Source organism: Thunnus maccoyii, chromosome 10 (assembly GCF_910596095.1).
Source record: "Thunnus maccoyii chromosome 10, fThuMac1.1, whole genome shotgun sequence".
Taxonomy (NCBI): domain Eukaryota; kingdom Metazoa; phylum Chordata; class Actinopteri; order Scombriformes; family Scombridae; genus Thunnus; species Thunnus maccoyii.
In genome coordinates this window covers 20,020,749-20,035,527 of record NC_056542.1, presented here as the reverse complement: position 1 = coordinate 20,035,527, position 14,779 = coordinate 20,020,749, and the positions used below count along the sequence as shown (strand labels likewise).

The 14,779-nt window shown below is 40.1% G+C and overlaps 1 protein-coding gene across 3 annotated transcripts in view; it reads right to left on the bottom strand.

The window, feature by feature from the left end:
• Positions 1–14,779, bottom strand: part of ptprub (protein tyrosine phosphatase receptor type Ub) — a 168,343-nt gene that overhangs the window by 56,885 nt on the left and 96,679 nt on the right. For all 3 annotated transcript variants that reach the window (XM_042423347.1, XM_042423348.1, XM_042423349.1), the window contains 3 exons: positions 13,033–13,114; positions 5,015–5,130; positions 1,330–1,504 (listed from right to left, as the gene is read on the bottom strand). In XM_042423347.1, coding sequence (XP_042279281.1) covers positions 1,330–1,504; positions 5,015–5,130; positions 13,033–13,114 — 373 coding nt within the window. The remainder of the gene's footprint in view (positions 1–1,329; positions 1,505–5,014; positions 5,131–13,032; positions 13,115–14,779) is intronic.

The window sequence follows — 14,779 nt, the reverse complement described above, 5'->3', positions numbered from 1 at the left end:
GAAAGTCTTGTTAAGGACTCGCTGTCAGCTCCTGTGAAATAGATTGCAGAGTTACAGCCAGTTGACTCGAATATGACTGCCATCACATCATCTACTCATGGCAGAGAATGAGCTGTGCCAAAAATAACGTCTTTGTCCTGATTATAAAAAGTAAGGAACGCCACTACCGCATGAACACAATAATACTTATTTGCTGAGAGTATGAGTACAATAAATGGGATTTCATGGCCTTCTGTCAGAGCATTCACTGACTCCTGGTTTACTGGCAGCTGCTGGTAAAAGGGTTTATTAGCAATTTGGCAAAAGAGCTCCATTGCATTAAGTACCAATCAGTCTGTATCACAATACTCCTCCTAATCGATACTTCTACATCTATGGAAGGGATTAACTTTGTGCTGTAACAAAAGAAAACACTTTCTGCAATCTTCTTTTCTTTTGCCCTTGCATGAGTCTTGTAAAAAGTATTAATATGAGCAGCATACATTACAGTAGAGGACAAGGACAATGAGAATCTTGCTCTTCCTTATTTCTCATTCTCATCTTTCCCTTTGCTGTGGGCTGGAGATTGTTATGCCATCAAACCACCCTACAGCCATATCATTACTATGCTGTCAAAGTGGTGTCAGGCTGTGGGGTTGGAGTGAGTAATGGGAGTAAGGTCACCATCTGTGGTACATGATATGACAGGGGCTGCAGGAGTCCAAGTCAAGTGAACAGCTTTTTGACAGAGAGCTGAAGAGCTGAGTATGGCAGCATGTTTGACAATTCCAGCTCAGAAAAACAACATGTCAGGAAGATTGTACGCGCCGTCCAAAGAGCTTTCATGTGTGTCGCGCGCCATACAATTTGCGATTAAGAAGTTTTGTGGAAATCAATTTGCAAGAGCTGTCTATGATTTCCACCATCATGCTCAAATGTTGTCCTATGGGTAATTTGAAATGTGTTCACACTAGTGACTATCACCATTTTTCATGATCAATTTCATTTTTAATTCTCCTTTGAATCACATGCAGTGATCAACTGTCACCAAAAGGAGCAGAAAATCATACATTATCATAGAAACAGATGGTTGGGATGACAGAAATAGTAAGGGAAGAAAGACAGAAAAAGTACATTAAAGATGCAGTCTGTAGGATTTAGTGGTGTCAAGTGATGTCGTTGAAGATTGCAACCAACTGATAACCCCCTCCCTCACCCTCCTCTTCCAAGCTTGTAGGAGAACCTACAGTGGCCATGATTATACATTAATGGAGATATACAGTTCTATATGAATATCCCCCTAAATCTTACACACTGGTCCTTTAAGGGACAAGGAAAACAGAGCTTTACCTTTGACGACGAGTTCAGCAAAGTTTGAAACCCCAGAGCCCTTGGGGGACTGGGTGACACAGCGGTAAAGGTCTTGATCCACTCGCTGGACATTGTCTAGCTGGAAAGATACCACAAAGCGCCGGTGACTCAGGTGCTTGACCGACGCCGTTGTTAAAATGTCCCCATTGTGTCTCTGAAAAGCAGGAAAAGACAGGGTCAGAGAAGACAGCATGGGTTATCATCTCCCTCTCTCTCTCTCTCTCTGTCTGTCTCTCTCTCACACACACACACACACACCTACACACACTCAAACACACACACACACACACACACACACACAGGTACATGTCATCTCAAGCAGTGAATAGTGCAATAGCTAAATACACAAAAATAGGCTACTACTACCCACACAATTATAGCTGTCTTGTGTACCGGTATGTGCAGTAAATTAAATACAAGCACATGATCATTTTTAAAGTGGTACTCCAGGTATTTATTATTGCACTTCCATAAATTTTGGAGACAAATTAAAAAAACAAATGGTCAAAATCAATGAAGCAGAGGCCAAAATGCCCTGACCTTAAGTCCTTAATTTGAGTCAAGCTCCTGAAACCTTGGATTCTACATTTCCCATATGCAACTCGATATAGTCTCTTTGTTAGACCTTTTTTGCTGGTAAATGCGTGTCTTTCAAATTCCATGCTCCCACTTTGAAATGAAGGCTTCCTGTGAAAAATGTGTATTCTTCCAGCCCCAGCTGAGCCTTTCAGAGCCACAGAAAACATTATACAACCATTTTCACAGGTTGAGACGTTCTCACTACAGCAACAGCAGTAAACTATGCTTTATATATAAAATTAGTGTTCTGAGTTCTGAGGACTTCTAGACTTCTGCATAACCCTCTTTCAAAGCATGACTACATTCATTAACTGCAAAATTGTAGTATGGGATAATGGTTATTAAAAATCAGAGATGTTAAACCTGCTTGTGATTTATGTTAAGAGCGTGGATCTTCCATGAAAGATCACTGCATGTTTGTATAGTTAGTGTGGCTTTTTCATGTTATGCTGACAATAGAGTCAATAACAATTTTTATTTGTATTGTTATTAAAGATTTTTATTTCATTCTTGTCTTTTTTCTTTCCCTTCCGTCCTTCCTTTTTATTGTTTTTGTACTGTATTATGTTAATTAAATCAATGTTAAAGTAATAATTTAGTATGTTGTATATATTGATGTATTTGCTATTTAAAACATCCACTTACACCCACCGCCCACACCTCCCATAAACACACACACACACACACACACACACACACACACACACACACACACGCACCCGAGCACTCATTACCTACAGTATTACCTAGCCCTCATATGCAGTTATTGCCCAGTGAACTCCCAAGACACTAAACTAATACTGTAACAAAACACACTTAAATTATTGCTATCTGGGTCAGTTCTTATTAGAGCTCTGTGATTAAAAAGGAGGACTGTCCAATTGTGTGCCATTTAATTAGAATGGCAGGACCATCTCTCTGATTTAATCACACAATATGACATCACAATATGAATCAGACATGCTTTAATAAAAACAAATGAAATCTTGTTAAAATAATAGTGATTATGGGGATATTACATGTCATAATCGTCGTCCCTTGATGCAGCACATCTAAAACCTCACTTGTCCTCGGTGTGCAAGGTTATTGAACCAAAACATTTAACTGCTCAGCCATTAGAATTAGGAGGCCGATGGGCTTAAATGCATTAAGGTTTAATCAGTTTAGTACATAAGCTGGATGAATAGCAGGATGTAGACTTTGTGTTTGGGTGTAATACAGTAGGAAAAGCTATGACACAACTGCATGTTTTAGCATGAAGCACCTGAGAAAGAAGATAAACAAAAGTTTAGGAGTTAGAACAGGAAGTGAGAAAAAAAGGGAGAATGAATGAATGTTGCATGATGCACCTTGCTGTTGCACCGTAAGAGGCATATCTCACATTGTTCCACACCATTAAAACCACTAGCATCCGTCAAGTCCGCATAGTCTCAACAAAATACACTGAATATGACATTTTTTTCTCATGTTTTCAGGCCATTCTCTTTGTGTGAAATGGTGGACATGAATCCTGATACTTGATCTGCCAGTTATAACAGAATCCAATGTATGTGAACATGCTGGGATTAACAAGGAGACCTTTGGGTTATGCTAGGCCATCCCTGCTTCTCTTGTGATTCGGGGCCTTAAAAACCCACAGGCCACACAAAGCTCTGGCCGAGCCTTTGCAAAAACAAACACATAAACACACACCCGCTGATCAGGGTTAAGCAGGCAACAAATCTTGAGACTGCAGAAAAAACTCTCAGTCATACACTCCTGCAGCCTCACTGCATCTCTAATATCTCCTTTTCGCTACCTTCTGTGTGGATTATGGAACAGAGGCAAGGGAAATCAGGATAAATCAAATAAACGTGAGATCACTTCATGTTACGTAAACAATCTGGCTGTAACTAATTGGCGAAGAAATGACAAAACGATCTGTTAATCTGGCAGGCCTGTGCAGCCAAGACTGTGCTGCAGCTGGTACGGCAGACACAATGAACACGAAAGGGCACAACAACAGAAAACAACAATGATGTGAGTTCATATGGAGAAAACACACATGTGGAACAGACAGAACAGACAATGAGACGGTGAGGAGGACAGGAAGAGGTAGAGGAGAGGCAGGGAAATAACATTCCAGAGGCCTGGAGCTCTCATTACAGCAGGCGCCTGTATGGTTATGCCAGCTAATTACCCAAAGCATTTGTCTTCATCCTTGTGTTGTGACCAAATGGGTAGTTTGATAAAGTGCTCAGAGAGGTGGGAATGAGGACACTTCAATTACATAAATCACAGATATCCCAGTGTCAAACAATACAGTCTGTTTGCCTAAGGTCAACCATGATTAACACTGGCTGTGGTGGGTGGTAAGATGTTGGCAAAAGAAGTGAATGTGTGGCTGCGCAGTAATTGCAGAGTGAGATGAAAAAAGAATGGAGCCCTTCAGCACAATGACGTTTACAGCGCTTTTATCAGGGCTACATAAAGACCACAGGGCTATTCCCACCAGAGGTAAGGACTGTATGGTCTATCTGACCTTCACAGAGCAAACCATTCTAGATGAAAAGACAGATAACTAAAACACATTGCATGATTTGAAGAAAAACAGGAGGTGGTAAAGAAAGTTAAGAACACTATGATCCTACTGTATAAGCAATGTCACTTTTCAAAGGCAGTGAAGTGAGGAGGCTTCCAGGCCTTCATGGCCTTCACAGAATTAGAGCGTTGTCTACAATCTTTATTTAAACACAAAGACATCTGGGACATTTAATGATTAAAAAACAAAGCAAACTTTGTAGCTGTGGTTATTTATGGTAACTCTGTCTACTTACACATGCAGTTGTGTATGTAGAGTTCAGTTATACAACGTGATTTGTAATGAAGCTGTTAACTTAATGATTTACCTTAAGGGCCCCTAAAATATAAAGGAAGGGTCCATACAAGTGTGAAAACAACCACAACTTGTTTTTCTGTTGTACTGTGTACTGTTGACTGTTTTGGTAAAAAAAAAAAAAGTGAAGGCCTTATTTTGGAGAAAAAATCACACATCTAAGTCAGAGACACAGGTTCCTCTAACTATAAACACCATTAAACCACTGACCTCCAGCAGGAAGTTCTCAGCCTCTGATGCCCTTCCAGCAGCAACACACTGGAAAGTGGCATTTTGCCCAGCATTGACCTCCTCATCGCCTAGCCTGGAGAAGTGCGGCGCCTTATCTAAAGAGACAGACAGGGAGAGAGAAACACAGTGAGATCAAAAGACTCCATTACCTTTCAGCCATGCACAATACCAGTCAGCTACAGTACATGTGACAGAAGGCTTTTTGTTGGGGTTTTTTCTTTTTTTTCAAAAATATAAACAGGGATTTCAGTCATTTCTGCTTAAGAGAACGACTAGCTTTGTCCAGTGTTTGATCATTATTAACTGCATATCATTCACCAAGGACATGAAGCATTCATACATGTTCAGTTTGAAATGGCTTTTAACTTGAGGACTTCAGTTCATTCATATTCAATTCACTGTGAGTTGTTTTCATGAAAGTTAATGAATAACAATTCAAGATAAGATTGCACTTAGGTCATAATGATGCATGTAACTTTTAGCTTTTGTGCATGTTTGTGTATTGTAATAACAGTGAGGGATCTGAGTCATTGGTTTCCATTTCCAGAACCTCCATAAGACAACAGTAGTTGTGTGGATATAGTCCATCAATACAATTAAAATATGGAACAAACAAAAGTATTGGATTTTTTTTAATGAGATGAAAATATGTAGCAAAGTGTGTATTAGTGTGTAAATGTATGTTTAGAGGGGTCACTCAGTGTCCATTACCAAAATAACTTGCTAATAGACAACATCAGATTAGAGGCAATCTATAGATGAGCAGAATGTGGGAATGAGTCTGCAGAAGAAAAGCCACAGAGCAAGCATCAGTCCTCCACATTTTGACTAATAATGTCCCAATATGCTGTGCGGAGCTGCCAATGAGTCAGTGTGTGGGAGTAGCCTTCTCTATGGGCAGAAATATGTGTCACTAGAAACTGAATTTGAATCATTTATATTTGAATTTTAATTGCTCAATTTAAATAATTGCATTAAAAAACTGAATTTGAATCACATAATTTGAATTTGCATTGTTTAACTTGAATAACTGCATTGAAAAATTGAATCTGAATAGTATAATTTGAAATTGAATTTATTAGTTTGGAGGATCAGTGAGGTTCAAATACAGTTTCAGAACAACTGAATTCAATTTCATAATATTACATTCAGTTTCAAGTTTATTGGAATTCAGTGCCAAACTAATAAATTCAATTTCAAATTACGCTATTCAGATTCAGTTTTCTTTTTTTATTATTATTAATATCTTTATTAAAAAGTATGGCGCATGAGAAGAGGAAACTATATCAGCACAACAATGACATAACAACAATGTATAATCAAAGTACTGTGCATCTCAATGGATCAAAGAAAAAAAAATTGTCACAACCCAGCTTTAGAAAAATGAATCCTCGACAGTACCTTCAACTGTATGAGTATGAGATGAGCACAAACTGAGCATGTGAATTTTGTTAAGAGCAACATCTCACCAGTCATCCTCCAGGTTCAAACCCAGTTCATGCTTTCAGGCAGCCTTGAATTTGGTAGCTGGTAAACTGTCATAAGACAGGAGTTTGTGATAAACCTTCAAAATGAGTGACTTTTGAAGGGGATCAGAGCTAAGAAACTCGTCCCACAGTGGACTCGGAGGTGAGGAGGGAAAAGCTGGAAACAAAGATTTAATGCAGTGTCAATTTGAAAGTATTGAAAGAGATTAGAGGATGGGAGATTAAATTTGCTTGATAGTTCTGCAAAGCTATGCAAAAATACCACCCTTATACAGGTCTTCAAAAACTTTTAGGCCTTTATCATGCCATGCAGAGAAGGTGGAGTCTGTAAATGTAAGTTGAAATAAATTATTCCTCAGTGAAGGAGCTAAAGTAGATGTTGAAATAAATTTGAAATGCATACTAAATTGGCACCAGATTTTGAGAGTGGAACTTACCACTTGATTATTTGTAAAGCCAGAAGGGTTGGTTGGAATAGAAAAGGCAAGTGAGCCATTAGGGAAGATAACACACATGACTGCGCCTCAACTTACACCATGGCAGATCCGTTGATTTAAACCAAAACAAAATTTTGTGGATGGATGCTGCCCAACAGTTAAGTTGGAAAATTGGCAGAGACAATCCTGCAATGAATTTGCATCTCTGAAGTACTGATTTAGAGATTCCGGGTGCCTTTCCACACCATAAAAAGCCAGAAGTAGCTTGATCAATTGTCTTAAAAAAACGTTTTGACAGGAATAGGGGGAGACATTGGAACAGAAACAGGAATTTGTGCAAAGAGTCAATTTTAATTCTTCAATCAATGTCAGAGGTAAACTTCCCCAACTTTGAAGGTCAGATTTAATTTTGGACACTAAAGGGGAGAAATTGGTAGAAAAAGGGAGGTAAACATTCTGGTTACATTGATCCCCAGGTACTTCAAGCCAGAGGGGCTCAATTTAAAAGGGATGTCAGACTGTTTAAGTTGTAATGCCGGGGCATTGATAGGATAGCATTCACTCTAGGAGATATTTATTTTATAAGCTGACAATGACTCGAATCTTTGAAGGATGGATAAAATTGCTGGTACAGAATGGTTTGGGTCTGAGACATACAACAGTAAATCATCAACGTAAAGTGATAGCTTAAATTCCATGCTCATTGTGATATCCAAGTAAAAATGGAAGAGGACTTCAGAAAGATTGACAAGGGCTCTATTGGTAGTGCAAACAATAAGGTGGATAAAGTACATCCCTGTCACATGCCATCACATAAAGTGAAAAAAACTGGACTGAATGCCCCATACTAGCTTGTGGGGATGTATGTATATCCACGAAATAAATACATTTCCCAGCCCAAATTTACTTAGTACAGTAAGGAAGTAGTCTAATTCAACCTTGTCAAACTCTTTTTCAGCCTCAACTGAGATAACTATTTTGGGGGTTGTTGTTGTAGTTTTAGAGTAAATAGAATATTTAAGAGGGTACTGACATTATAGCACAGCTGGTGCCCCTTTATAAATCCAGTTTGTTCATCTGAAACAATAGTTGGGAGAATATTTTCCAAGCGGATGGACGAGAGCCTTAGCAAGGATCTTAGCATCCACATTTTTTAAGGAGAGAGGTCTGTAAGAGCGGCAGAGATTTGGGTCCTTGTCTTTTTTTAGAAGCAGACTTATGAAGGCTTGTCTTAAAGTAGGAGAGAGAGATCCATGCTGCAGTGATTTCTTATGCAATAGTGGGGCCAGTTTAGCCTGAAATCTTTTAAAAATTCAACTGGAAATCCGTCGGGGCCAGGAGCTTTATTATTTTGCATACTTTCCATAGCAAGGGTGATTTCCTCTACAGTTAATGGTGAATCGAGTTCTTTAACAACATCTGGGTTTATCACACGGACATTGAGACCAAGAATTCATTTCAGTGGTGTCAGATGGAGATTCAAACTTACATGAAGAATAAAAAGAGCAAAAGACAGAGTTAATGGTGGTAGGGTCCCTATGCAATGTGCCTAGTCAATCTTTTTTCTGAGGGATCATATGTGAGGCTGCTTGACGATGTAGTAAGTGAGCCAGGAGTCGGCTTGCCTTACCGCCATGCTGTTAGTATGTGGAGCACAAACATAAAAAAAGGCACTCTGCATCAGTAGTTGTGATGAGATCGAATTCAGTCTGCAAATCAACACAGCCTTTAAGTAAACTGGGGGAGAAGCAAGCAGCAAGTTGTTTGCTCAATTTTCTAATGTTAATAGAGAGCTTTTGCATTTTGGCTTTACAGGTTTTATTCAAAAGTGCAGAGTAGGAGATAATTTGACCGTGTAGATACGCTTTTAGTGATTCCCACAGCAGTGAGCAAGAGACAGGTTCAGTCTCATTCTGATTACTAGCAATAAAGTCATCAATTGAGGCAGCAATAAATTGATTGAATTTATCATCTGAGTAAAGCAAGGTATTGAACCTCCATGATGCTGAGTACTGGAGTTGTGGGAAAAACTGAATATCTAAAGAAAGAGGGGCATGGTCATAAATGACAGTAGGATAGTAATTAATGGTCATCACTTTGGACATCAGTCTGACATCAATGAAATGATAATCAATCCAAGAGAAAGACTGATGCATCTGTGAAAAGAAGGCATATTCCTTGATGTGGGGGTTGTAGAATCTCCAAGGATCAATGCAACTATTCTGGGACATGAAATCAGAAACTGACAATGGCGGTCAAGGTTCGTGGATTAGGGCTAGATTAGGTCTAGATTGGGGTCAATTACGCAATTCATGTCCTCTCCAAATATAAAGAGGTTGTTATTTAACAAAGGGAGACATTCAAACAGCTTATTCATAATGTATGGGTAATCAAAACTGGGGGAATATATATTAACTAATAAAATGGGAACATGAGATAGTGTGTCAGAGAAGATTAAGTATCTGCCATTTTTATTGGACATAACTTTGGAAGCTGAAAACTGAAATTAAATGGAAACCCCTCTGGCCTTAGTTGAAATTTGAGTGAAACACCTCAGAAACCTAGGGGCATTTTAGTCTGACCTGGTCCTTGGTATACATATAGGTTTCCTGCAGAAACACTAGGTCAGCTTTGAGTAGTTTCAAATGAGCAAATATCCTTGATCTCTTAATTGGGCGCCCCATACATTAAATATTCCAGCTCACAAACCTCACAGAAGAGCCAATATGTGGAATGAACATGGAGCCCCACCTCTACCCCTCGAAAAAGGAGGGAAAGAAAAGATAACAAAAAGGGAAAACCAACATAAACCACTAGCTGACAGAACAGTCCGAATATCAAACAACCAAGTCCCCTCCCCCCATAGGACTGGCATCGACCCTATTCCCAAACGATGGAGAACCCAGGGCTAACCACAGGGAGTCAGATACCTATCATACATGCTTACGGCTTTTTACCTAATGGTAATAGTTAGGCTTAGGTTTGGGCCCCTGCAAACTTAATGATGAACAGCAAGGCACAAATCAACAAATCCACGTAAAAGTAAAAACCACAGACCGTATATAGAGGTAAAAGTAAAAACCTCAGACTGTATATAAAGAGGTAAAGTAAACCACACACTGTGTATGGAGTAAAGAATTAATAATTGTCTATACTAAATGAGAGGTAACGTGACATCATCAGCATATTTCTTTCTCAGTTCTCTTACTTGCTCAGTGTCCTAATGAATGCTCTGGCATCTTCTGGTGATTTAAACTCCCTCTCAACACTGTTATGTGTAACACTGAGGTGCGCCGGGTACAGCAGTCCAAATTTCATGGAGCTGGCACCGGATGTCAATGAAGCCAGCTCGAGTGTGGGCCATCTTCGCGGTGAGATCGGGAAAGACAGAATGACCATGTCCCCAATCTTGACCCATTGTTGGGCTCAAACTCACCACAGGATATCAACACAGTCCATATGATAATGTAGTCGAGCAATTATGGGGCAATGGTGCTCACCAGGTTTCGGCTTTGGCTGGAGAGTACAATGAGCGTGGTCCATGAGGGGCTCTTTCTCAAGCTTAAAAGCCTCCTTGAGCAGAGTAGAGATAGCCGCTGCAGTGGAGGAGTTGGGTAAATCCTTGGGAATTCCCACCATCCTTATATTGTTGCACCGTGATCTTGCCTCAAGATCACCTACGGTATTCTTCAGAGCATGTACATTGGACTGGATCTTCATAATACTGACAGATAACTCTGATTTCACTGCCTGTAGCTCTGTCTTGATGAATGATAAGTTCTCGCTCAAGGCCACTTGAAGCTTAGTCTTGAAAATAACCACCATCTCATTGCAAAGGGAAGACAGCAGGTCGGCCTTGAAATCGGAGGAGGCTGTACCACCTGTTGGTACAGCAGCTCTGTCGCAGAGTCCCGGAGGAGTCGCTACGAAGCGGGGATGCGGCGTGTAGAGCAGGCCACTGTGGTTGTACAGATGAAGTGCTCCCAGTTTTGGCTTTTGCAGGCATTTTGGTCAGCAAGAAGTTGAAGTTAAAGTACTGGGTAAAAGTTACACCAAAAAAGTACAAAGCTGTGCCTAGAGTATGATTTTTTAAAGGTTATTGCAGGAGCCCCAAAAATCATTTCCTAATCCATTGATCACTACACTGGAATTCCCAGGCTCAGTTTTTCAATGCAAATTCAAATTATGTGCTTCAAATTCAGTTTTTTAATGCAATTATTCAAATTGAGCAATTCAAATTCAAATATAAATGATTCCAATTCAGTTTCTAGTGACACATATTTCTGCCCATACCTCTCACCCAACTCCGTGATTAACAATAGAGCAGTGAGAACCAGACCCCTGTAGAGCCAAATCACTGGGTAAACCCCGGCAGCACTGCCTGCCATCTCTGAGAAATGGGGAAGGACACGTCAACATGTCACTCCAGATGACTGACAGGGAGAGATGGCAGAGCAACAGTGAAGCTGAAGCATTAGGGAGAGGCAAATGTTTGGGTCTCACTCATCTCCTGCTTGGTTTTGCACAACACTGTTTTGCTATCTAGCAGAGGGGTAAGATGACAATTTGTTGATCCTGTTTGTGTACAGTAAGTAGTAGGGGAGAGTGCTTGCATTTGTATCCTTTGAGGGACTCTCCCTCCTAAGGTTAATTCATAATTCGTGCCTGAAAGCCAAACAGAAACAAACACCGAAATGAGTGTGAATAGAGAAAAAACAGACCCTACTGTTGGCAAGAACAACGGTGTTATACAGCTAAATGTGTCAGATCTTATCCTCAGGACTCTTTAACATGATAAATATTTCATTGGACTGCAACACTGGCTCCAGAGTCAAAGACTACGACTCGGGAGAATACAACAGAAATGTCAACCAAGCTTTAACCAGAATTCACAAAAAAGAACTTGTTGAACTTTTATTTTATTTATTTTTTTACTATGCGACACTTCCCTTTGCTTTCTTACTCCTTCCCTCGCACTGTTTGCTGGCAAGGAATGGAGGCTGGCCATGTGCCACATCATAAGGCACGCTCAGGTCTTGATGAGAGTCTTAATTATTTAATAGCCACAGTGGGAGCATTCAGAAGATGCCATCTGCTGTCTCAGGGAGAAACAGGGTGGCTGACTGAGTATACATACAGTAGGGGCATGAACCAAACTCACAGCCGGTGTTCATCTAATGAAATCACTGGTGGTATCCTCTGTAACATGACATCCCTGGAAAGTCCATCTCAACTAGGATCCAAACACTCCTGTGTTAACAACGGGGGATATATAAATATTAATGGGGAGATAACGCTGAATCCCCTTGAGAGAAAAATATCCTTCAAGCTTGTGTCAGTTATATAAGTCACTTGAAAGCAGTGTGAACCACGGGTGTTAAATGTGCTATGAGCTGACAAGAGCCCTTGTGTTCAGCAGTGGGTTGTACAGCGAGTGTGTAAGTGACACTGAAAGACTTTGTCCAGGTATTAAGCTCAGGGGTCTTAGTGAATATGTTTTACACGGGGTCCTCCGGGGCTGACAACACACCAAACTGCTACCCTTACTTTTCCATCACTGACACAAAAAGCCCTCCGCTGCAGGGAGCCATTGGTTGCAAAAAACAAGCCCTGAAGAGAAGGCATTTTCATAGAGGCTTTGAAATGTAGTGCTCTTTGTACCTGATGGAAAAACCCCTGTGTACAGAGTGACTTATGACAAAAAGCTACACTACACTTCCAGTCAGGCCAGAGATCATGAAAGCGTAAGAGTCATAAGACAGAGTGTCTGAGATTTCCCTGATTAACAAACATTTTTGGCTGTCAAACTAGGCTGGAGGCGGGTGTGTTTTCGGGTGGAAGAGAGCATTGGCATTTGGGTATCACAGTGTTTTAATAGCACTCCTGTTGTCGCAGGATGCCTCAGGACAACCTGCAGTACTAATATAAAAGGTCAATCAGCCATTGCTCTTCCCCTCATTCTATTTATGTTTCATGCTGCTTTGAAATACATTTTTTCTCAAACCACTAAATCTTTTTTTTCCTCCATCAGCACCTTCTGTAATTGCAATTCATTGTCAAAAGTGGCACTTACAGCAGGGATAGTTGAGCACCATGATGTCATCTATGGCAATGTAGCCCCGCCGCTCCCTGGAAACTGTTGCCTCGATCAGTACCTGCAGAAGTGAAGTGAATATATTATGAGCAGATTTAATTCATAACCAGAGTATCTAAAGTATACACATGTGACTAACCTAATGCACTCAAAGCTGAAGTGAAAGAGCAATTTTCAGAAGAACACTGAGGGCTGAGTGAATTCTATTGCTCTTGTCCCCTTTCAGTGACAGACGCATTAATTACAAACAACCCCATTACCACATCGTTGACATCTGCTGACCCAAAACAAAAGCTTGCAGAAAGACAATAAGAGAAAAACAGAAGCATAAAAATAGAGAGATGGATAAGTTTTGCCTCAGTCCGTGGGGCCAAGAGAAATAATAGCTTTATCAGGAAGCACACAGTGTGGTGCTTGAGTCATGAGCCATTCTACATTCTGGGCGCAGGCTGCTGTGAAGCCATAACAGCAGATAAAACAGCTTGCACAGGGCCATGAGACTCAAGGGAGGACAGACCTCCATACTATCCTATGGAACAATAAGCTGGATGAGTGGTGGGCTCTCATGAAACCTAATCAATATCAAATCACCATCCTCAATAATAGTGAGAGAGTTATGAGAGACAGGGGTGATGTTTGTTTTCGCAGCACCAAGGACAGTCTTTCATCCACTCGTTTGATCGAAGGCCAGCTTTGAGTTATTGTTTCTCATAATCCTCTGACCAAATGATTACAACATGGTTCCTATCACTGGGTCTTGATTTTTACTGAGGCTGCCACACACACACACACACACAGACACTTAAACTATCTTATATCTTCCAAACTACTTTATGAGTGTGTGTCTAATGTCTGTGTTTACACACAGCTGTGGCTGAAATGTGTTATGCAAGATTGGAGCTCATTCTTCTCAAAGTCATATTAAGATGGCTTGTAGTTCCCTCTCCAATGATTTTTGTTGTTGTGACATCACACTAGGGCTGGGCATTTTCTGCATCAGTGCTGATACTAAAACAACTTTTTTGTTTGAGCATTCAAGTTCATTCTCGACCTTGGATACAGCAGTTTGACAAAAAATAAATGAATAGTGTGACATTATGGGACATACACTTGGTTTCTTGACAAGAGTTAAATGCAGAGTTCTTTCATGTCTGTACGCTAAATGTGAAGCTATCCTCAGCAGCTGATTAGTTTAGCTTAGCACAAAGACTGGAAACAAGGGCAAACATCTAGCCTGGCTCTGTCCAAAGGTAACAAAATCCACCTTTTGTTTAATCTGAACAAAAACTGAGGTGTAAAAACAACCTTTTGATTTTTGTACGGATTCCACTTATTGTCTTTTTCTGAAGATTTCGACCACATCTCAGTCTTCGTCAGTAGATGGATTTTTGAAAAATTATCTATCAAATCTACCAATTCATCTACCAATGAAGCTCCAGAAAAAGCTAGTAAGTGAACTTTGAGTTTTGCTACAAAAAACATTTTCTTTTTATCAAAAAAAGCCAAACCTTTCAAATGCATCACTCATATTACTAAATTACATCAAGATAGACAATAGTACCTTCTAATCAATTATTTTCTGTGTTGTACAGCCAAATCATGACATTAGGGTAAATTTTTGATACCAGTACCGATATGATACCTGTGCTTATGGTATCATATTAAAACAATAGTTCCCAACACCTCAGTTTGATGTTTTTCTGCAAAACCCTTTTGCTTTTTTAAA